Source organism: Ursus americanus, chromosome 21 (assembly GCF_024610735.1).
Source record: "Ursus americanus isolate L20-20 chromosome 21, mUrsAme1.1.p, whole genome shotgun sequence".
NCBI lineage: Eukaryota > Metazoa > Chordata > Mammalia > Carnivora > Ursidae > Ursus > Ursus americanus.
Window position 1 is genome coordinate 8,010,001 of NC_142147.1, and position 24,880 is coordinate 8,034,880.

General features: G+C 51.5%; 1 protein-coding gene across 1 annotated transcript in view; it reads right to left on the reverse strand.

Moving 5' to 3' along the window:
• ZNF423 (zinc finger protein 423) overlaps positions 1-24,880 on the reverse strand; it is a 321,833-nt gene that overhangs the window by 191,320 nt on the left and 105,633 nt on the right. Inside the window, exon 3 of the mRNA XM_045806734.2 lies at positions 22,560-22,760. Coding sequence (XP_045662690.2) covers positions 22,560-22,760 — 201 coding nt within the window. The remainder of the gene's footprint in view (positions 1-22,559; positions 22,761-24,880) is intronic.

Genomic DNA, 24,880 nt, shown 5'->3' on the forward strand with positions numbered 1-24,880 from the left:
GGCCACTGGAACCACAAAGAAATCTCTAGAAATTTTGGTTGCTTCTTTCGAAATTCTCTTTGTACTACCGTACTATGACGTGGCGGGCTTGGGGTTGTCCTTCGTTGATTTTTTTTAAAGCATGCTAAAAAATCACCATCATTTCTGCTGGGCACAGAGCATTTAGAATCAGGGGTGAGGGGGATCATGGGGGATGGTAACCCCATGTCCAGGCCAGGCCTACATTTTCCCAGGACTTCACCTCCATGCTAGAAACTGACTTTGGAGTTGGCCTGTAGGAAACACATTCTCACCCTGGTGGCCTTCCTCTTCTTTCTCCTCCTTTCAAAAGCAAACTGCATTTCCATAGACAAATGGCTTTTCCAAGAGAAGGGTACAAGATTCCATTCTCCCAAGCCCCCCACGGCCTTCTGGGGACACAGGCTCTAGAGAGGTACCTGGCAAAGGAGCCTCTCCCCTGGGTGTCAGCCCTCAGGGAGGCCCCCTATGGGACTGACTTAACGCAGTCCTTCCCACCAGCACCTGTAGATGAGAAAGCTACTTCTGGAGCTGGCCGGCTTGGAGACAGCTCCCAAGGCGCTGGGCCGGGAGGGGTTTTTTATCTGCCATTTCCTAAGTGCCCAGCTCCAGGAACAGTGCATCACAAAGGCCCGTAACAGATGATCAGCATTGAGTGAAGAAGTAAATGGAGACATAGGTGAACGATAAGCTCAAGTCAGGGATGAGGCTGTCAAGAGTCAACCCCAGGAGATACTGTGACTTGGAAAACACAAATTGATAACAATCTCCCAGTTCCAGAGGAGGAAGGACAGGTTTCCCCTTCAGAGCCGACTTTGGGGAACCCTCTTCCTCAAAGAGAAAACCCTGGTCTTGGAGGCTGGTAGAGGCAACGGAAGCCAGGCCCCAGGCATGCACTTTCCAGAGGGCTGCTTGGCCCCAGCACCTAGCAATGCTGTGTCCAGAGAGGGACCACCGGGCTGGGGAGAGTGGCATGAGGAACTGAGAGAGGGGAAGAATCTTTGGTAGAAACTATTTCCAGGGAGAGCATAGCTCCATGTAAAGCTCCCACTAGGCGTGCCAGCCCTGTCACATGAGATCCCTCCCTGAGTCCGTCCCTCCACAGCCCCCGCCCATCCCCCTCCTTCCATCCCACCTGCAGCATCTCCTTGGATGACAGTAATCTCTGTCTACGTCTGACTAGGGTGACTAGCTTGTCCCACTTTTTCTGGGACTTTCCCAGTTTTAGCACGGAAAATCCTATGTCCCAGGAAGCCTCTTGGCCTAGGGCAAACTGGGACAGTTGGTCACCCTATACCCTTACCCCTTAACTGTAGGGCTCCTTGAGGGCAGGGACCAGCATAGAGCCTGCTACAGAAGAGATTGTAATAATGTTTAATCCATGCATGAACAAATTAAGGCTTTTGGTCCTAGGCTCCAGCAGGCCTGAGGGGGTACAACGGTTGCTCTGCTCCCAGGTAACCACAGAGTGTGTGCACCAGGCACCCAGGGCAGCATCAGGCCTGCCCTGGAGGCCTCCGCACATGGCTGCTGGAGCTGGAAGGTGGCAGGGACCTTCGCACCCCACCGCAGTTCCTCCCGCCCACAACCAGCAGTGGTCCCTGGGCCCCTCTTGAGCACCCCATCCTCCAGGCCTGGAAGCCACTGAGGAGTAGGCAGCATTGCCACTGACCTTTAGGCAGCTCTCCGTCTGCCCACACCCAGCCCAACCCCTCCAGCCTCTCTGGTGTCCAAGCCTTTGGGCTTGACTCTTACAGGTGCAACGACAGCAGACTGGGTTATAGAGTGTTCTTTCTGGGAGAAGGCGGGAGGATACCTGGAGTGGGAAAAGCAAAAGGCCCAAAGTACAAGCTTCATTAGCTCTGGCCATGATGGGAGAAGGAACACATTCTGGACCGTTCGTTCATCCAGCAAACACATCCCATAAACCCTCCAGCCAAATGCCAGCCCCTGGGCGAACACAGGTGAAAAGGCAAGGTCCTGCCCTTCAGAAGCCCCGTGGTTGGGCTGCTGGGATGGCTGTGTCCCATCTGGCCAAGGGGACAGCAATACCCCCCTGAATGCTGCCAGACAATGGAACACGATAAGGCCAATTCATGGAAGCTTTAGGAAAGTATTTAATGATACGATAAGCTGTTTACAATCTATAGGTACGTGGGAAAAAGTAGATTGCAGCACCGGAATCAGGAAGGATAAACGCCAAGACAATTGCCCTGGATCTCTGGACCACGGCTAGGTTTTATCGTCTTCCTTCGGCTTGTCTTTACGTAATAGATCTTCTACAACAAATTCATCTAATAAGCACAAAGCAAGAAAAATGTATTTGGTAAACAAGGGCCTGCTGTCTGCTCAGGGGTCAGGGGAGGCTTCTGGGGGAGGCAGGAAGGAAGGCTCCGGCTTTGCGGAGGAAGTAAACTGCGGAGGGCGGGGTCCAGGCAGAGAGAATGGCACAGACAAGCCAACGATGGACGTCAAGGACAGCGGCCAGGTCGGGAGCGGTAATTCAGGCTGGAAAACAGGGACAGACCCCACCACCCATGGCCACTTGAGTAAAGAACCGAATTTTGGTCTCACGGGCATTGGAGGCTGGCATCCCTCAGAGCCCTGACCCATGACCGCTCCACATCAAAGGTGAGGCCACATTTGCCTTGGAAGAACTGGTTTCCATCAGTTGGTGAACAAGATGGGCGGGGCGGGGCGAGGCGGCAGTCCCAAACGAGGTGGAGGCTTCACGCTCTCACCTCCAAGCCAGCGGTTGCTATGGAGTCTGACCACACAGGCACGCTGGAACCAGTTCCGGCCCATCCAGCAGGCATTGAGCCTGTGGCCCCACGTCGGAAGGGGTCTGGCTGTCTTATGAGCGCTGGGGCCACTGTCTCAGCTGCTCTGTTCACGACAGAGCCTGGTGTGAACGGGCCCGGGGCCCCACCGCCTGGAGATAGACTTCCAGCTGCTGGAGGGACAGCTGCCACCGAACGCAGGGTCCAGGTGTCAGGAGGAAATTAAAACAAATGACCCTGCCGCATTTTTTATTATCCATTCATAAAAAATACAAGAGCGAGATGGGAGAAAAATAGGTCACTTCAGTGAGATTTACAGTGACTTAGAAATCTGAACATAACCCGAAGGTCTTTGGACTCCATCTGGCTTCTGAAGGCCAGGTCTGCCTGACCCAGAAAGGGAAGAGAGAGTCCACAAGAGCAAAGCGGAGTGGGGTTATGATCTGCGCACCGATGACGCAATGGCACCTTCAACCTCACAGCACGAGTGGCTCCAGGCCACATGACTGCTGGCCCTGCAGGAAAAACCCATCAGCCACCCCCCAGAATGACCCACGGGTGAGTTTACTCTCCACACAGCAGCCACACCCCCAATCATGTCACTCCTTGGCTTATCCCCCGAGTGGCATCCCGGGCCCTGCATTACCTGGCCCCAAAAGACTCTCAGCCCAATCCTATACCCTCAAGGCACTGCTCTCTGGGTCCCTACATCCCTGGCCTCCTCGGTCTGCCAACATTTTGTAGCACCCCTGCTTCCCCAGGACCTTTGCATACACTCTTCTTTCTGTCTGCAGCACTCTCCTCTGGAGACTTTACCCACTATCTCTTACTCATTCCAGATCCAGCACCAAGACTCTTAGAGGCCCTGCACATAGAAAAGAGTATGAGCTACACTCGCGTGATTCGAACGAAACAGAACAAAACCCACTACACTATAAAATAAGAGTAATGAAGTCTGGACAACATTTTTATTGATTCATTTAGCTGTGCAACCTCTAAAGCTTTTTTTAAAAATACTTTAAATCAAATTCTTGCAAAAGAGCTTCTTTCTCCAGTGGGAGCAGCCCTGCCTCTACCGATACCCTGAAGCACTAACTTGGACGCAATACGGTTCCGATCTCAGCCCCAATTTCACCACCTCCAGGAAGCCCTCCATGACATCTTACCGCTACCAGCCCCACCACAAAGACCAGACACAGAGGCCCCTCTCAGCATTCTCACAGCACCACGCATCTTCCCCTACAAGCCTGTGATTTTCCCACTGTCTGTATGACTCTCCAAGCACACCATCAGCTCCACAACGGGAACGGTGCCCACCTTGCCCACCATCATGCCCTGCCTAGAACATAGCAGGTGCTCAAGAAAGAGCTGTTGAACAGATAAAGAGAACAACAACAGCATGGATAAATCAGGGAGGATGACTCGCATTACAAACCAATCCTCAAAGTACCACGAGGAGCCACCACTGGGCTTCTGAGATGAGCCAAGTCCCCTAGGGAAACCGTTCTTCCAGCAAACATTGGCAAGACACCTACTATGTGCCAGGCCTCGAGGACACAGGATGAAAAAGACAAACCTTCTCCTCCAGCCTCTCTGCCCAGAACAGACAGAATCGTCAAAAACCCGTGAGAAAAGGGAGCCTCAAAGTGCTGGGGGGAAGCTAAGGAGACAGAGATGAACTTGAGAATGTTCCCTCACTTCCGTGTCTTGTGTCCTCACGCGAATGCTCGGGTCAGGATGCTGCTGTGGGGGCCACAGTATGGCTTTTCCTTGAAGCACACAGGATTATTAGAACTTCTACTCCCCTTGGCGCCCAGCATGCTATGTTCTTTAATGCAAGCTCCTACTCCATTGACCAAGCTCCTACTCCACGCCAGGCATGGTGCCAGCTTCTAGGGACGTGAAGACCAGGCCATGGTCCCTGCCCTCAACAAGGGCCGTGTGCGGCTTGCTGGCTCTCAACCACGTGTGGCAACAGCTCCCTTCGGGGGCATCTTTTCAAGTGCTACAATAATCAGGGAGGTTGCTACTGGCATCTAGTGGGCAAGACCAGGGGTGCCGAATGTCCCGTAAAGCAAGGGACAGTCCCTCAGAATGATGACTTACCCTCGTCAAATGCCACCCCAAGGTTGGAAATTCTAGCACAAATCTATCAGCTGTAAGCAAACCAACAAATTCTCCCTCGACTTGGATACAACTGCTGGAGACCGGTGTACCCAAAGTGCAAAGTCAAAGGATTTATAATCCCCCAAAGTGAGATCTGCCAGATGTATCCAGCTTCGGCCCCTGGAAAAACCCCAGCTCCCACTAAAACGCTCTTCACCCCACTTTCCCAGGTCCTCCCTGCCTCCACAGTTTGCTTAGTGATCCCAAAGTCCTTGCTATTCCAAGTGTGGTCCAGGTTCCAGCAGGAACTGCGTCCAAGAGCTGGTAGCAAGTGCCGGACCTTGCTCCTCCCCTGTCCCAGACCTGCTAAATTAGAACCTGCATTTTCACAAGATCCCAAGTGATCCATTTGCACTGAAAAGTTTGAAAGCGCTGCCAGAGGCTATCCCAGGACAGCCTCCCTGGCACTTTCTGTTCACAAATCCTCCGGGGCAGAGCTGGAGAGGGAGGCTCCAACCACTTCTGTCACCTCCACCCCCCCCCCACCCCATGTTTCCTGTATCCTCGATGAGAGATGCCATAGAACCTTCATGGACAGACCAGGTGTCAAGGGACAGGTGGGCAGTTCTTTTCTCCCCACTCAGCTCAAAAGGGGGTAAACAAGAGAGGGACCTTGCCCCCAGAACAGCCTGAATGCATGTCAGCCTTAAGAACACAACTGGGGAAGATTCACACTCGTGCCCAGATAAGTCAAGGGGTGACATGTGTCGGTGCAAGGGCACTCTTTTTGTTCTTCCTAAGGGGTTTGCTGCCCCTGAGAGGACCCAGAATGAGTATAAAATGAGGGCTGAAATGCCTTCCTCAGAACCATACCAACACCTGTGCTCCTACCCCAGGCTGAACTTGGACATGCTCTGGAATTCTGATCCAAGACCCATTTCATGCTACTCTCCCAGGTAGACTATAAGTTCCCAGGGGCAGGATCTGACTCCCTTTTATGGACACTTCAAGCCACAAAACTGATGCAGGCACAGTATCTGATACCAAATAAGTACTCGGGTTATAGCTGAAGGACAGGGTGAGATGGATGGAATGGAATGAGATGGTGTGGGATGGGATGGAGTGGGATGGATGGAGTGGGAAGGGATGGGGTGGGATGAGATGGGATGGATGGGATGGGATGGGGATGGGATGGGGTGGGATGGGATGGGATGGGATGGGATGGGATGGGATGGGATAGGATAGAACATATGGAAGATAATGGGATGCAAGAAAGGTTGGGCCCAGCAATGCCCCTTTCTCACTATGAGCCACGGAAAAAGTGTTCCTATAGGGAGACATGTACAAGGATGTTTACTACAGCCAACAATTAGAAACAACCTAAATGCCTATCACCAGGGACCAGTGGCATAAACCATGGTGCATCCAATACGGTATCATTTACTTTTTCAATAAAAAATCAATATGACATTGTTTCTACGGATACACAGATACCATATTTCATCACATGTAAGACCCCATGGGCTGTAAAAGGCACCACTATTTTACACACCACTAAAAAAGAAAAAAAAAAAAAAACCCTGTCAATGAAACCATGACCAGCCACTAACTGTAGGATTCATCTAGACCACAGAGATGTTAAAGTGTGTCTCGGAATCTATGAAACGCGGTATCACGCAAATTTGGAGAAGGTCTAGAAGTACACCAGCCAAACTCGTGACTGCAAGTTAACACGGGGTGGGGGTGGGCAGGATGGAGACTTTAGCCTTTAGCCTTTGCATCTGGAACTTCTCCACGTGGAATACGTTTATGTGTTCGTGCTATTCAATAATCTCTAAAAATATTTTTGAAATAAAGAGTAAGGAAAGGCTCCTCTGCCTCTCACTGAGAGGTGCCGCGACACTGATAGTGCGGACGGGTCCGTGAGTCACCACAGAGACCGGGACTTTCCAGGGCGCTAGGCCAGGGTGGGGCCCGGGAGGGTGGGCGAGCGGGACGCGCCAAGCTCTGGGAAGAGCAGAAGGAAGCGCTTCTGCAGGTCCGGTGGGGACGTGTCATGGAAAAAAAGAAACAACAGGAAGGGAATTTGATTTGGAGAAACAATTCGCAATCGACTCACAGACTCACACGAGGCTACTTGGGAGGCCCGGGGATGCCCCCCAAAACGGCTCCTTCATCTACCCTTGCTGCTCTCCGCAGAAACTGCCTGGAAAGTCATAATGCCATCCTGAATGCATCACTCACAAGGGATCTCCTTGGACTCAAGCTTCTAATTCCACCTTAATATCCAATTCTGCGTGTCAGGGAGAGCTGAACCTCGGCCTGCAGCAGCCGCGTCACCTCGCCCTGCACACAAATAAAAATAGCTTTGGTGCTCAGAGCACAGGTTCCCTCGCCTTATCCTCTGGGGGTCCCGGGAGTGGTGCAGCCAGCGAATGGAAACCACGCGCAGTATAAATACATAATGAACAAAGAGGCTCCGCAGAAGCATCCTTGACCTTCCTGCTTTCCTTGACTTCTCCCCTGCCATTGTCCCCAGTGAAGCCATAAATGGAATGACACCGTTGAGGGGGGTGACGGCCACAGAGTGCCTTCCTTGCCAATTTCTCCAGTAGTTAAGCAGTAAATGGTGTTAATCGAAACGATAGCCTAGTCCATTCTCCATGTATGCAAATAACAAAGTTTTGGCAGCTCGAGCCATGATTTGAACAGCTCTACCTGCCAGGAGCCAGGCCTCGCAGCCGACAAATCTGCTCCTCTGTTCCCATAATCTGACTCCCATAATGTGACGCGAGACCGAGTCACACATTAGTACCACGTCCCGGGGAAAGAGAAAACCAAAATCCAGAAGCCCCACGGCAACCTGACAAAGCCCCAAGCTCCAAGACAAACACGTGCCTTCAATGCCCCCAAACAAATTCACATGGAAAAGCTTCTCCTTTTACAAACTGGGTTCAGCTCCGGAAGTTGACCTCTCAGCAGCACCCAAGCCAGCCCCAGGGGCAGGGGTGATGCAGAGGGCACCGGTCATCGGCCCCTCCGGATATAGCAGGTCCCTGCCCCCTTCTCCGCCCTGCTCTGTGCCTCGGGAAGCTGACCAACAGGCTTCTACGCTTTGGGGCTCCTGTTAGGTTCAGCCCATGGTTCCAGCGGATACTGGAGACAGAGGAGGAGACAGAGTCGGGGTATCTGCTCCCTGGCTAGTCACAGGTCGCCTGTCACCAGGGAGCTCTCTGAAGGGGCAGCCTTCTCTGGGTTCCAGCAAAAGCCCTCCCCGTGCCCCATTAGGTTCCCCAACATTGCGAGGATGTCCCAAAAATGCTCCCCATCCCTGGTGGTCTCCCTTCGACCTACCCACCTCTGTAAAGGGCCCTTATTAAATGCTCTTCAATTACCTCGTCTGAATGTACCATCTGTTTTCTGTTGGGACCCTGACTAAGGGGGTATCTTTTAAACAATTTTTAAGTAAATGTGTCGACACAAGGTGTTTGTGAAGATGGTGATAAAAAGCCGTTAGAGGATGCAGTGTAAAATATGTCATCAGTGAGAGTGACAAGAGATTAACAAACAAACAAAAACAAAATCAGTGATGAGGCAAGTGGCTCGTGGCGAAGGTGGTCAGAGGGCAAAGCCTCCTTCAGTACCTGCTCCCCCTCCACCCCGGACTCCCCGGGCCCTTCCCTCGGGGACTCGGCACATCTCCCTGCAACTCTGCCACCCCCTACGCGGGGAACACAAACCACCCTGGCCGGACCCCACAAGATGCAGACATTCCCCTGGTGCTCCTCAACTCCCACCCCAGGGACCTTAGGGTCTGCTCGCACTCCCATGCGTATCCCACGGCTCGTGATGCATTTGTCCATCCACCTCTTCATGACCTATCTCCCCCACCAGAACAAAAGCTTCCCGAGGGCAGGGACCTGCTACATCCCCCAGCTACTGGGGTGTGGCACATAGTAGGGATTTCATAAAAAACTAGAGGTCTGGCATGCAAAACATCCCTATCCCCTGCAAGAGCAGCATACACCCTCTGGTTTGATTTACGGTCCCAGGAAGCAGCTGGGAAGAAGGGTTTCTGAGGCAGGAAGGGAAGTACGTGGCTTGGTGGCATTTGAGAGGAAGGAGGCTTCTCTCCAGCCCACAGGAGACTGTCCGCAAGAATTCCTAGGCCTTAGCCGCCCACGGGACTGACAAATAGAACAGGCTAGTGCCACGTCCGACAAGTCATTCAAGCACCTACTATGTGCTAGGCCCCGTGTTAGGCCAGAGACAGATACAGGCGTGAGAAAGATGGAGCACACCACTGTTCTCAAGAGGGTCATGTTCTAATAGCAAAGCCAAAACTGCAAATCAAGAAGAAAAATGTGAGCTAGAAAGAGTTGCCAGAAAGGAAATCAAAGGGGATGATTCGATAGACGGTGAAGGAGAGCCACTCTGGCTGGAGAGTGGGGGCGTCAAAGAGGGCCTCTCTGTGCAGGGGACACTGGAGCCAAGCCCCATGAGGAAGCGGAGGAGTGATCCTTGTGAAACCCTGAAAGAGCATCCAGGTGGAGAGGAGAGGTGGAGCAAAGGCCCTGGGGCAGGAATAAGCAGTCTCAAGAGGAGGAACCCACTGGGAGTAAGAGAGGCCAGGAGAGGCAGGCCCAGGTCCATGAAATGGATGCATTCTAAGTGCACCGGGAGAGCGGCAGAGTCAGGTTGAAGCTGCCCTGGGAACAGATGCTGGGAAGCAGCTGGAAGGCCAGAGACAGATGCCAACCATCTCTCCTCCCCAGTCCCCCTACCCTCTGCCCTCCTCCACCTTCTTGCCACCTCCTCACCACTCAGCTCCAGGAAATCTGGCCTTGTCACCCTCTGCCACTTGGCAGTGCTGACACACACAGCCAACCACTTGGCCAGGCCGAGACTTCTGGCATCCAGGGTGGTGGGGTGGGGGAGGGGCCCGGGTGTGTGTGCTCCCCCCAGGCCTGTGGCCACCCCCCCCCCACCTGCACAGCTGCCCCACAGCCCCGGTCTTCCCAGATGCCCCCCTCCCCAGAGCAATGATGTCATTTCCAAAGGCAGCCAAATTCTAGCCAGTCAACTCCAAAATAAAACTGTTTAACACAAAATGAAGCATTTTATAATCCCCTGTACGTTTTTTCCCTGAGCTGGCACACACAGTGTTTAAAAACACTGCCAAAACACTCAACCAATAGTTCAGCTTTATTTTAGACCAGTCCCAGAGTGAAATTTCGGATTTCCTTGCTCCTTTCCCAGTCCGGAAACCCCCCACCACCCACAACCCCCGACCTGCCCCCACCCGCACCCCCAGCCCCACCAAGCCTTTGCCACATATCACAAGCACTTGCTAACTCCCTCTCCACGGCCAGGCCAGGCCGGTCCCCTGCTGGCTGCACTCCTTGAACCACACGCCCTAGCCAGCAGGAGATAAATTTGGTTGATTTCTCATTTTGTTTGGGGATGTTCTTTATTTTCCTGTGTTTAGGGTGTCATTTGAGGGATGCCAATCACAGGATCTCAAGGTTCAGAGGAACCTAAACACTCAACCGGTGCCGGCCCCTTGAGTCCTGCCCCCACATCCCACTCCCTACCCCTGCTGCCATCTGATGGGTCATCTCCAGCCTTTGAAAGTCGCTTGCCCCCAGGAAGTTGCTCTTTATATGCGGGCCAAAGTGGCCGCTTCAATCGGTCTTCGTTCTGTCCCCTAGAGCACCAAGATTAATGGAGAGAGGGGTTGGGGTATCTCACCCTTGTTCCCCCAGTGCTGTGAGGCACAGCTTTGACCAGAGCTCCCACTGCTCGGCCCCGTCCATCCACACATTTTATCCAGAAGTGATAGTAACGATACCAAGCACTGGATCACCACCATAGGGACAGACGGCAGCCGCACTGGTGGGACAGGCCGTGCTCATCCCTACCCCTGCGGTCAGGTCACCTACTCTGGACTCTGGTTAAATGGCATAAGCTCCTTCCCCCTTTGGGCTGATGCTGCCTCACAGCACCCACCCCCCCACACACCCCGTTCTTCTGCTGGCAGCACCCTGATTTCCTCTGGGGAACATCTCTGGGTCTGCCATGTGGAGCCCTCCAATCGGTCTGAGCCGAAAGCCAACATACAGTCATCAGTGCCAGGAGATGAAGGAAGACCGGGTTCCGAAGCCTTCACCAGGGTCCCTGGATTTAGCCGCACCTGAAGCTAGTGCTAACTACATCTGGATTTTCTAGTTACCGGAGCCGCTGAATTCCCCTACTTGATTGAAGCAATGTAGGCTTGAGTTTTCCAACACCAGCCACCGAGAAGTCTAACTTCCCAAACTACAAGCACGGCTTTGAGGACCGCCCCCCTCGCCGTCCTCCCCTGAACCCGTCCCGGCCCCGGTCTCTCCAGCAACATGCAGAACTGAGCTCTCGCCTCCTCGTCCTGCTTCTGTGGACACAGCCTCCGAGCACACTAACCGTTCTGGCAGGGAACCTGCTACTTGTTTTCCCCGCTCATACTGCTCACATGGGCCTTGGCCAGCACTCAGCTACACCACCGAGGGAACCAGGCGCTTCTTTAGAACGAAATAACTACATACAGGTCAGTTTAAGAATCTCGTGGCCAAAGCCAGCAAGGGGCTAGGTGCTATAAAAGGTAAGTTCCTGAGGCCAGAACCTACTGTCCGTTTCACTCACTACTCTATCCCCCATGTCTACATTCATTCCAAGCTCATAGTAGGTGCTTTAAAAAGTCACCCTATGAATGAATACATACATACCAGGGGGTGCTGTGGTTCTAAAGAATACATTTTTCTTTTGACCACTAGTTTGCTTTGTTCTTTTGGGCACCGGGAGTTGTAGCCTAAGCAAGGGACACGGGAAGAGACCATCGATAGCTTTCAGCTCTAATAAAGGACTCGGAGAACAGTACTTTCTAGTTGCCCCTTGTACCCCAAAACCAGGTTAGGATCCAGCTTGAGGCTATTCCGATCTTCACCGACCAGCATTTCTCAAAGCTTTTCGAACCTCAAATTGGAGGAAACCAAGATTGATGACTCGGGAAACACAATTGTCAGGTCTTGATGCCCAACAGATTAAGGAATCCACACGCACCTCCAGGAGAAAGCACCAGGGCCTCTCCGAGGGGCTCTGGTCCCTGTGTATCCTGACCATCAGTGATGGGAGGCAGGCAGGAGCAAGGAGGGCTGGACTGATGAAACTATAGTCTTGACTGGAAAGGGATTGACCAGAGCACCACATAACTGGCCTGGGTTTGCTCAGTGAGATTTTAGAGCTATTCATGTATCCACTGCAGGAAAACACTTATTACTGAAATATGTATAGAATAAAGAAAAACATCTTGTTATTGCGATTTTGGAATACTTTATCTGTCCCCCTCCTTCCCCCTGAAGCTGACGATGGATGATGTGACTTGGGGTCCCTCTGGTGACCCTGGGTCCCTCAGAGGCCGGCACAGCAGACTGATTTCATAGCTACCTCTCCACACCACCTGGGCACCTGAGCCACTCAAGCCTCAAGGTCAGACCAACCTGATGGCTGCCCAGCCTCTCTCCAGCCTGGGCCCGAGGCCTGGACACAATGTCCCAGAGGCCCAGCAGCCAGGGGATGCCACCAGGGCGTGACCTGCTTCTCTCAGAACTCTGCCCCCAAAGGGCCAAGAGGCAGAGAATCAGGGACGGGAGGGTGGGCCAGCTTCCGTTCCCACTTCCACGAAGTTGGTAAGAATTCAAGCGTCCGAGTCACTCCTCTGCAAGAAGCAAACAAAGAAAAAGTCCAGTCCAAATGATGTGAGGTTTGTGGGTCCAGCACCAGTCCCCTGCACTGCCTCCCAAGTATTACCAGCCACTTCCTGGGGGAAGGGGGGGGCACCCACAAAGTCACCACCTCCCTGTGTGACCTTGGACAAGTCCTAGCTCACTGAAGAGCCTGGCCCAGTCCAGGCTTTCAGACGGCCTGAGGGGTTCCAGGGCAGGCTGAGCGGGCAGGAGGAGCGATGTAGGCAGAGCTCAGACTCTGCAACACCCTTTAACAAAATGTTCTGCATTTACCGGCTCTATACACCAGCTATGTTGAGAGTAAGAGTTTGAGAATAAGGTTAGAAGGCGCTGAGCTAGGGGATCTTTAAGGAACCAGCCTCCCTAAAATTCTGAGACGAGATGGCTAGATCCCATCAAGAGCAAAGTGAATGGGCTTGACCATCAATACTTGGCTATCTGGCATTGGATTCAACGAGTGTACTCCTCTGTATTTGCCTGCATATCACTCCTTCCTCCTACAGAAGACATCCTGGGAGCCCCCTCCCCAGTTCTCAGTCCCAGTGGTCTGTAGGGAGGTGCCCCTGATTCCCACCACCCTGAGCCTCACTATTATGCACATCTGTCCCCCACGCCCCGCCCCGCCCTGTCTCAGGGACACCTTCCGGGATGAGCCTTGGTCATGGTTGCCCCACTAGCAGTCAACCTCAGGCCTTCTGTCCTGGCGATCAGAAAGAGGCTGCTCTTTCTTTGCAGCAGGAGGGTGGAATCCTGGAGGCGACACCCCTGCCACTGAACACCTGGGGATGGGGTTTGTAGAGACAGCCTTGGAGCATGTCCGTGGAGGGTGGTACTTGAAGCCAGCCTTACTTCTCAGTTTCTTGAGCTGATGAATCTGCTTTTTTTTTTTTTTTTTTGCTTGTCAGCTGGAGTTGAATATGCAGACAGCATGTTAATTGAGGACCTATTGTGTGTCAGGCAACCCAAAGGATCATGGCGACTTCACTTTCCAGCTAGATTATACATTGCTTGTTAACAGAAACATTTTCTCTCTGTCTCACTCTCTCACTAACACAGATGCACACACAACCCCAGGCTCACAGTAGGTATGGTATCACAACTTGCTAGCGCAACATGTGCCTTCTGGAAACTTCCAAGCTGAAATGGATGACAGCAGGCTGGACCCAGAAATACACATGCAACCAGCCTGAAGGCCAGCTCAGGGTTTGTCTTTTCCTCCCAGGACCTTGAGGTCCCGCTGGGTGTATATCCTGGCCCTAACAACAGGAAGCCAGTGGAAGGTTTCACTGCTGCCAGCAAAGGAGAGGAAACCAGGACCCAGACTGGGCCAGTCCCAGGCCAGTCCCGGGCCAGTCCCCTTCACTCTCCCAAGGCTTCTCCAGGTCCCCTCACTGAGGGTCATCCCAGGGGGGGTATGCAGCCGACGCCATCCCCATGTCGGGCACCACACCTGAATTCCACTCTGGCCCACTCCCAGACACAAACGAACCCACCCTTAGGCACAATGATTCAGAAACCCATCGAGGCAGTAGAAGGAGAAGATCCTCTCCACTTTGGAGAGCCCTCAGAAACCTCAGAACACGCCCACGGACACAATGTGTCCCATGGAAACCAAGGGACACGTGGATTCTTCCCACCTTGACCCCAGCCTTCTACATGGTTAGATGTGGTGTCCAATTTTTGGAGAGAGCTGCAGGCCCCACAATGTGATAGCAGACGGCACAATGTGACCGCTCCCCGTAATCAAGTCAAGAGGGACACATTCCACAGCATGCAGGCTTCACAGGAGGTGAACAATCACGCCAGCATCCGAAAAACAACTCCCCCTCGCCGTGAGCACCAGGCGCGAGGGCACCGCTGTCTGAGCCCAGCGAGAACCAGGGCCCATGCAGCCTGCCGGCTTCCCAGGCACCTTCTGTGGGGAACTCGGGGGGCACAGAGCAGGCCAGTTAGGGAAGGTTCTGATCTCACCACGGGCCAGGCAGGCCCAGACTGGCCAGTGGCTCACCCTGGCCATCTGCCTCCCTCCAAAATGGCAGCGCACTCACAGGACAGCACATGCAGTCGGCATCCTCTCAGAGAGCTGTGAGGCACAACATCTCTGCCCATGGAAGCATCTTTTATTTCTTTATGTATTTGAGAAGGAGAGAGAGAGCAAGACCGTGCGCACAAGCAGGGGTGGAGGGAGGGGCAGAGGGAGGGAGAGAATCTCCAGCACACTTCGCGCTCAGCGTGGAGCCCGATGCAGGGCTCCATCTCATGACCCTGAGATCATGACCTGAGCCGAAACCGAGAGTCGGACGCTTAACCGACTGCACCACCCAGGCGCGCCTAGAAGCATCTTTTAAAGGCCCTGGGAAAGCCAGCTATTTAAAGGCCACCCAGGGCACGTCATCTTACAAGTCACGGATGCTTCTGTGAAGTGAATACCTTCTCCATTGAGTTACGTTTTATTTAAATAAACAGTTCCTACATCCCCAGCACCCAGAAGGCTCCCTACACATAGCACGTGCTCAATACTCATTCAATGAGTAAATCACCTCTTCCATCTATAAACCCTCTTCTGATGATTCATTAATTGAAGACCTACTATGTCCAGGCATGGTTCCTGGAGCCTTTCCTTTACAACCTCATGCCTAAGAGCCCTTTACCCATGGCATGGCCACTGACTGCTGACAGCTCTTAACTCATGGAGCCTGTGGCCTCCCTGGGGACAAGAGCAACAAACTTTTCTTGAGCACCTACTATGTGTTCTAGCTATAGGCCAAGGCTACCCTGGGGACAGAGAGGAGAACAAGATCCTTGGCATCAAGGATATATGTCCTCACCAGCACAATGGGCTGGTAAACATTTTGGTCTTTGCCAATCTGGTAGGTTAAAAATGGTAGGTAGTTTCTTGTGGTTTAAATTAACAGTTCTTGGGGCGCCTGGGTGACTCAGTCAGTTAAGTGTCCAACTCTTGATTTTGGCTCAGGTCATGATCTCAGGGTTGTGAGATGGACCCCCACGTCGGGTTCTGCACGGAGTCCCCTTGAGATTCTCTCTCCCTCTGCCTCTGCCCCTCCTTCCACCCCTGTTCCCCCACCCCTGCTCTCACTCTGTCAAGCTCTCTCTCTCTCTCAAATGAATAAATTTTTTTTTTAATTTATGGTTCTCCTATTCTAAAGAAGGTTCCTTCCTCAACGTGTAAGAACTCACTAGTATATCTTTTTCTGGTTCTACTTCTGTCCTTTACACATGGGAGATATTCAAAATAGTGGAGACCAGTGTGGTACCAACCATTCTGAGCAGGTGCTGGCCTCAGGCAGCCCAGACTTCACCCTGCTTTCCTGCTGATTTATTGGTTATTTTCTTAGTGTTGGTAGGAGTTTCTTACACGTTAAGGAAAAATATCTTTTGCCCGTGATCTGTGTCTTTGGGTTGATTTATTGTGGTTTTGGCTATGCAGAAATGTTTTATTTTTATGTGGTTGAATATTTGCCTTTTGTTTTATGGCTTCTGGGTTTATGGTTATATTTAGAAAAGGCTTCCCCACTCCGATCCTATCACATTCTTTAAAAACCCACTTATGTTTCCTTTTCGTATTTTCAAGTTTTCTTTTTCTGTTTAGATTTCTGATCCATTTGGGATTTGTTTTGGCTTTCGGAGGAGAGAGATCCAATTTCCTTTCTCCGCGATGGCTACACATCTCCCCAGTCCCGGTTACTGAGAGATCCATCTGTGCTCCACGGAGAAGCAGTGACACCTCTCTCGTACGCTACATTTCCAGCTCTGTTCACGTCCCTTCCTGCTCTCTTTTCCGGGCCCTCATCTGTCCCACACCACTTAGATTCCTGCGGCTTCAGAACATGTTTTAAAATCTGGTCTGGTTACCAGCCTTTCCCATCGCTCCTCTTGTTCAGAATTTTCCTTCCTCTCCCTGCATGCTGATCTTTCCTAACGAACTTTAGAATCGCTAGAATTTTAGAATCACTAGGACTTTAGAATCATCTGTTTCTAAACCAGTCCCATTGTTACTTTCCCAGGCTAACATAAAGTTAACAGGCTCATGGAGGGGAAATGGACCTATTTACGATACTGAATCTTTCCACCCAAGAAGAAGGTCTGCCTTGTTTAGTGAAGTCTCTTTTGTGTCCCTCCATCACTGATTTTGCTGGTTGGTTTGTCCTCTCCAAACATCTGAATGAGGTTTCCTGGGTCTGTTGCCTGGTCTTTGTACATTCTGGGACTATGGGTGACCAGGATCTGTGCTTGCTCTGTGTTTTCTAGCTGGATGCTGTTTACATGCAGGAAAGCTCTTGATGTGGGGGTATTAATTGTGCTCGAGCCCCCAGGCCTTTCGCACTGCGAGACACCGGCTGACACCAAGGCGCAGTGCACGCTCCCCACGGGCAGAAGGAACTCGCGCCCTGCACCTGTGCACTTGGCAGTGCGCTGCCCAGCGGCTGCCCGTGCCGGCGCCACTCTGCCCAAATGGAACCGGTACAAGGGGCGCCCCAAGCAATAAGGCAGGGAGGGCCCCCACCCATGCTGTCAGAGCGAGAAAGGGCCTGAGCCGGCACACAAAGGCAAGATCCCGCCAGCCGGCGGACAGGAACGAGGCTGGCAAAGGTGCCAGCCTTCACGCAGCCCCAGCCCTGTAATTAGGGCCCACAGGTCACTCTGGCCACAGCTGAACAAACCAGGGTGTAATTAACTTTCCACCCGGCTTTTTACACAGCAGCATTTCACCTTTGCCAGAATAGGCGGGTCTGCCTTTCCAAAGTGGCTGGGGAAACACTCCTCCGGTCCCAGTCCTCAGGAAGTGGGGGGCAGCCAAAGGGGGAGCAGCAAAATTAACCCACAGGGAGCTCTTTTTTTTTTTTTTGCTGTTGCTATTTGAACAAATCCCTCTCCATCTCTCTCTCTCTCTCTCTCTCTATATATATATATGTTTTAAGTTGAGCATTCAAAAAAGCCATGTCTGTCTGGAGTTTTGTTGGAAATCGTTCACTGTCCCCAGTCTATGTTCTCTGTGTGACTGTTCAGACCTTGAATCTTAGCTCAAGCTCTGTCACCTTCAGCAAGATCCCCTAAAACTCTCTGAGCCTCAGCTGCCCAATGTGTAAAATGGGGATGAACCGTGAAAAATGGGATCTCCCCGCTGGGACTGGTAGGAGAACTAGGTGGGATCATTCTTTCAACCAACAAGCACGTATTAAGCACCAGTGTGCCAGGCACTGGGCTAAGGCATAACGGGGAACAAAACGGACACGGCTCTTGTCCTCATAAAGCTCAAAAGTAGTGGGGGAGACTGGCGTAAACACACTAAAAACTACTGCAGAGGGGCCGCCTGGGGGGCTCAGTCAGTGAAGCGTCACCTTCGGCTCAGCTCATGATCTCAGGGTCTGCTCAGCTGCAGAGTCTGCTTCTCCCTCTCCCTCTGCCCCTCCCCACTGCTCATTCACTCTCTCGCAAATAAATAAAATCTTTAAAAAAAAAAAAAAAACTATTGCAGAATAACCACAGAATCTGACCTGTGTTGTGCACTGTGTCGGGGGTAGGGCTGTGGGAAGAGCAATCAGGGAGGCTGCGGCCCACGTGTGGAGCCCTGGGGAGTGGCAGGGACCCCAAGTGCTTCAAGGATGCCTCTCTGTGCCCAGTGAGGAGCCTGGTCTGCGTTGGAGATCACGGAATGGTGCCTGGAGGAAGAAACCAATGCTTGGCTCCAACCTGGTCCCGAAGACAATTTCTACTCTACAGAGCAAGTGCCTGGACAGGCCCAGAGTTAGAAACCTCAGTCTTTCTAAAGAGACTCCATCTGCCTCTCCCTACCTATGATGAAAACCCACATCACACCAGTGGTGCCTTTAGCAAAGAGCCTAGGGATCTCCGAAAGCTGTCAGGTGCTCCAGCCCCGGGGGACCTGCCACGTTCCAGGACTGGCACAGTGCACAGCCCTGCTGACAGCCCAGTTCTGACATGAGGAGGAGTGTCCCTACAAGAGTGGGATCTAAAGCATTACAACAGCACAGATTCAGCACCCAAATGTCCTCGGGCAGTCAGCCTCATTAATTTGGGCCAAAGCGGCAGTCAGTCTAAATCACAGAGTCTCCTTAAAAGGTAGTCTTCGTACCAGAAAGCTGTAAAACATTCCACCTGAATCCAGACTGAAGGTCCACAGCTGACCTGCTTCAATGAGCACATAAAAAATTGGAATCAGCCCCTGGGTAAATCAAACCTCTAGTACCTGCTTCCATGGTGCCCCAGGAAGTTCCCAGAGATACTTTCTAAAGCAATTGAAGTCCTCTGGGCTTCTAGAACATGATGAAAAACACCCCCTGCCACCGTTTATAGGGTCCACACGTGCTTGGCCAACACTTCACAAACTGGGTCAACGTAAACTTCATCTCACTCCTGTTCTGACATCATTCCAGTTAGCGGGGCCCGAAGTAAGGGGGACTTTCTATCATCGGTTCAGGGAGCTGCCAAATGCTCTGGCCATTTCCTCGTCCAGGGACCGCAAATGATGCTCCATGAGGCATAGACAAGCCCATCACAGGCATCAAGTCAGCCTTTGTCCACCCTGTTGTAGAAATCCTCATCTCCTGGTGGACCAGTCTAAATTTAATATTTTTGTGGTAGATGGACACAGGACCAGCAACCCAAGCTTTATCTGCTTGAATGCCGCTGTCTTAAAAAAAAGAGGGATCCCCCCCAAAAAGGGGTAATGGAGAAGACCATGTCGCAGCATGGGAATCCATTCAGAAAATGTTCAGTAACAAAGGCAGAATACAAAATGGCATGTGCCCCCGACGCCAAGCCTGTACGCATGTCACCCTGTGGGCCGAGTCTGGAGGAGAACAAGCTTCCATGGGGAGCTTCCCACCACCTGAGAAAATCTCCAAACCTCAGCGACTCTCCCAGATTCTGATGGAACGAGGCACCACCCCGGCCTCACCCCAAGGGCCACAGAAAGACACGGGAAGAGCCAAGAGGTCACCCTCCTAAAGCAGTTTCAGAAAAGAACCACATTCAAGATGGCGCCCCACAAACACGCCCCCACATCCCAGGACACACCCGCTTGGCGAGGGGTGTGCAGTCTCCACATTCCGGCGGTGACTGCCCCCAGCAGGGGATGAGTGGGGGCAAATGTGGTTCACACCCAAGGCCTAATTCCGATTCCAAGAGGAGCAGACAGAGGGATTGACAGGTGGCACTGCCTGAGGCCCCAAAATCTCAAAAGCAGAGAGGGTCCTGCCTTCCCTTCAAACAAGACTTGTTGGTTCCCTCAGAAACATCCACAGAGCACCCAGAGCCTGCCCAGCCTCAGCAGAGCGTGGGCCTCTCTGAAATGGTCTTTGTCGGGCTGTTAAGGTCCACCTTTCCCTCCGGGTGACAGCGTGGCCACACTGCCCACCTGCCTCACCCCTAGCACAGCGGCTGGATGACCAAGGGTGAGCACCAGCAGCCCCCAGAGCCTGGCCTGGGAGGACTTGCTATTTACTGCATTTTTGCACCATTTCCAAGTTTCACACATCTTATCCTAAAGCCGAATACATAAAAGACTTTTTAATGAGGACAGCTCTGACTAGAGTGTGTATCAGAGCCCCCTCAGTCAGACAGGCACCAATGCCCACCCCAATAGTTTCAGAAACATCTCTGGGGACACAGTGGGAAACCACTGCAGATCAGAGAGTGTGCAGGCCACCGAGTTAGGGACCTGCTTTGAATAAAACGCACACAATTCCCAATGGTTTATCCTGTCACTGGGTAATCCTCAGAACCTAAGACCTGGGGGAAAATTGCTCCTGACATTTTTCTTCCATGTCAGGGAGACTCTCCCAGACTGGGTCACACCTTTACTGGGCGGTAATGAATTTCTCAGGGATGCTATTAGGCAAGGTCGTTTCCTGTACTCTTTTAAGGAATTTCTGACTCCCTTCCATTGCTCCAGGGCTTGGGGATTCCTGGCTCCCACGTCCCCATGGAGGTCGTTAGTGGGGTCCTGTTAGGAAGCAGGCAGGAGCGTCGGTGGCTGAAGACCCTGCAGACGGAGCTACCATGATGTCAGCCACGCTGCGGCTGTGGAGAGAAGAGAAAACCACTGGAAAAAGAAGCTGCCCAGGACCGAAGCACAATCAGCTACTACTTCCAGCAAAGAACCCCGATATTCAGCCTCAAAGCCTCACGTTGGCCCTTCATCACCTGGAAACACCACCATTCGCGAAAGTGTGGAGAGAGACAAGAGGAGCTCCTTGGTTCTGAAGAACTGAGTAGTGTCGGGGATGGGGCCTCGCTCCAAGAGCCACAGAGACTCAATGCAGCATCACTTCACAGGAGTCCTGAGGGGCCCTGGGCTAATGCGAAGCGAGCCCCGCGTGTTCTCTTACACTTAGAAAATAAAGAGAATCACTTTTAATTACAAGAGCAATTCATTGATTGTTTTCCAGTCAGGGACAATATTTCATTCCCATATCGTGAAGATTCCACTCAGTTCTGGGCTAAATCAAGAAATACACAGGCCATCCACTGTTTTCTCAAGCAGGATGAGAGTATACAGCTCAGGGTCCTGGAGAGGTTCTGGCTCAGCCACCAAATCCCTAGATAACCTCGGTCAATCACCGCCCCCTCTCATGCCTCAGTATTTCCCCTCAGGAAATGGGGGGCCTGAAAAGCCAACCCCATACATCCCTTCCAATTCTGATCCCAAGCTTCTAAGTTGGCCATGACCTCTGCCTGTGGTTGAAATAGCACAAATTCCAAATGACTGGGGTTTGGTTTGCTGAGCCCCCCCAAAGGTCCAAAACTATAAGTGTCCTCTTGGGTCCACTGTTTTTGGTTATCTGTTTCTTCCAGAGGTTGAGAACAGGGGACTTGGTCTAACCAAGGCTGTGCAGATACAGCTGTCACTAGAGGGAAAGTCATAGTTCCCCGAACACTTGGCTTTCAAACTTCTTAGAAGGTACGAAAAGTAGAAGAAGCTACAGTTTTGAGTCCCAACCTGCTTCCTACCAGCAAAGTTCCCCCAAAACACAGGTCCCCTTTGGAATACTGGTCTAAGGTTTTAGTTCCTCTCCCCACAAACCAGCACCCGAAGCTTGCATCAACAGCCACGGTAGAGAGAGATGTCGGACCACAGATGCTCTGGACTCCCTGCTTGGGGTCTGAAAATATGTCGGCTCCCTGGCCCTGTAAGCATGGCTGCCACACCCCAGGCAATATACAGGCCTCCATTCTCCCGCTCCATCCACACCACAGGACCCAGACACAGACACACATGACTCATGATGTCTTAAATCGCTCCTGTAAAACCGTGGCCTTGGCCCCCTTCTCTGAGGCTGCCAGGACACAGGAAACAGGGCTATAGTCGGGTTTGGCCGAACAGCTCCTAGCCACCCCTCTCCTCCTCAGAGAAGCAGGAGGCTGAGCACAGAGCTGGAACCAGGTCCCTTTCTGCATGGGCTCTTATTGGCCTTTGAAATTCTCCCCATCCCATCCACACCCTGCCTCAGAGCTCACTCCTTCACACGCCTTTCCACACTTAAGCTACTTAACTTTGCACTAACAACCTCCTCATTGCTGGGTTTCCAAAAGGCCTTGCAGAAATCCAGGGTGCAGGCCCTACCCACTTAGGGCCCACATTCTAGAGATGGCAGTTTTGGGGGAAGCAGTGACGGGGTGCCTCCACTGAATCCCTGCCTGCCAGGAAGCTGTTGCTTTTATTTTTAATTTTATTTAAAAGGCGGATACAGGGTACCCAAGACACCACAATAAAATGACATTAACTGTAAAATTACATTATTAATTCTTTAATCTCACTTGAGGCTTCAAGCTGTTGCTATGTCCAATTATCCGTATAACCACCTGTCAGAATCCCGGCGCTATTTAGCATTACCTCCAGGACAGCGGTGGGCCCGGTGGTCCGTCAGGTCTGCCAGACACTCGAAGTCCTGCTGACAGTGATCGCAGGTGTAAATTGACTCATCCTCCATGTCTTCATCGTCCTCATTTCTCTCCTCTTGACTTGTCACGCTGTTCCTGTCTTCCAGCGCACGGCTGGTTTTCCGATCACACTCCGGCTCTCCTTCCAGGCCTCCTGCCAACAGGAAGAATACAGTCCATGTCAGCTGACGAGGTCTTGGGAAAGGGTTTTAAAAGAATCGCCCAGCATTTATTAAGATACATTTAATTACTCTACCTCCCAGGGTCCATTATTCTTGACATCTCTCAGTATATTAATATATGGGGGTTTTTTGTAGCGTGTGGTGCCATAATTCTCAACTAGATTCTTTAATTCTTGTTGCAAATCTTCTAGGGGGATTTCCTGTCATCCTCCCCCTGCACATGGATGCTGGGGGTCGTGACCCATCACGGAGGTGAAAATGCCTTTGCATTTTGTCTCCTGAAAACCCAATTCTCGTACACACTTCTCCAGAGCCTCCATTAGCTGCTCCTAGTGCACCTAAATGTTTCGTTCCCCCCCAAAGCCTTGCAATTTAAGAGCAAGGGAGATCTCTTAGCCAAGTTCACCGTCCACACAGCACGCCTCCCAGTGTGGTGATGTTGACTCAGTTCTTTGCAAAGATGTCCTGATTCTGGAATCAACGAAGCACGTGGGTTTGTAAGACCACGGATAGTCAAAATCACAAGCTAAAATGCATCTGAGCCCTCACTCATGCCCTGGGATCAGCCTAGATGGTGAGAACCAGCTTTGGAATCACTCGACCAATTTCTGTAAAATAAATTACCTATTCTGCACATAGCACTATGCAGACAAGTGGCTAAACTGTACAGGGAAGTGCGTTAATGATCATGATAATGATGTCTTGCATTTCATGTAGTATGCCACACGCTTTTTCATAGCCCCAATTACATATGCATAGCCCCATTTCCCAGGCTTACACATCCTAGAGTTAAGAGGGGACTCAAGCAATCATGCGGTCCTGCCCCTGCTCACAGAGAGGGGCAGCCTTGTTATTCCCACTTCATAGGTAAGGCACCTGGCATCCAGGCAGGGGGACATGATCTCCCCAGCACCCGGCAGACGTTTAACTCGACATCCTAACTCCTGTCTACTGCACTTCCCTGCACAGCTGGGGGAAATGGAGCACAGCCTCAATCTGAGAGATTAATAGGACACATCAAGAACTTGTAAATCAAAGTGCAAAAAAAGCATCGTAAATATAACACAGAGAATATATTAGTAATCCCAATAAATGTCAGTGGATTAAACTTCCTCGTTAAAGTACAGAGACTCGAACTGGAAAATCCAAGTGCATGTTACGTTTTCCATGGTCTGTCCTGGAAAACAATCTACCCATCCAGAAATTAGCACTGATGTGAACTAAAGAGAGAAATCTCTGTTACGTGGAAAGACGTTAATGCAAACATACACGCATATGTAAAGAGGTGTGTGTGCCCGCATACGTGCGCACGTGTATATCACATATAACAGTGCAGTTACAGCAAAAGCCTTCAGCCCACAACCTTTAAACCCCCGAGGACTAGTTGCCAAAGCAAGAAAGAGAAACGAAGCAAAGAATGCATTCGATTCGAGGTGGAAGCCACAGTCCTATAAATATTTCAATTTACGAACAGATCATGTTATAAGGGCTCTATTTCTCCCATCTGCACAAAACACGCACTTGCAGGCACCCGACATCAAGAACCTGCGAACACAAATCAGCTCATCGGAGAGCCAGCTGCCGCCTTCCGTGGTGGGGAACGTGGCATGACACGCTGCTTGCAACTGCTCGGAGGCAGTAAAAATCAATGTTTCCATTTGTGGCCCATCAAAACATCTCTCTTCTTACCAATTAAGGGATGTACAATTTCTAGGTTCTTTTACTATCAGAACACGCCAACTCCCGGCAATACAGAAATCCCATTAAAAGCCAGGCAGCATATTTATCTCAGGAAATCTGATCGGCCGCTGCTGTGGCGACAAGAAATAGAAAGCAAAGAAATGAGAAATATCATTTGGAGCCTTCCATATTATAAGTCATCACACAACCACAGTTACACAGTCAAGCACCCGTCTCTGAAATTCCTAGTTTACAGTCTCTTTCCTTAATAAAAAAAAATGTTCTGGGTGGGGGGAAGAACTGTCGTTCCAGCTTTATCTACTCCACGAACTCTCCAGATAATAAGCTACGTTCGGCACCACGCTTGTGCTACTTTACTTAACACACAATTTAATAGACATATTTAAATGAT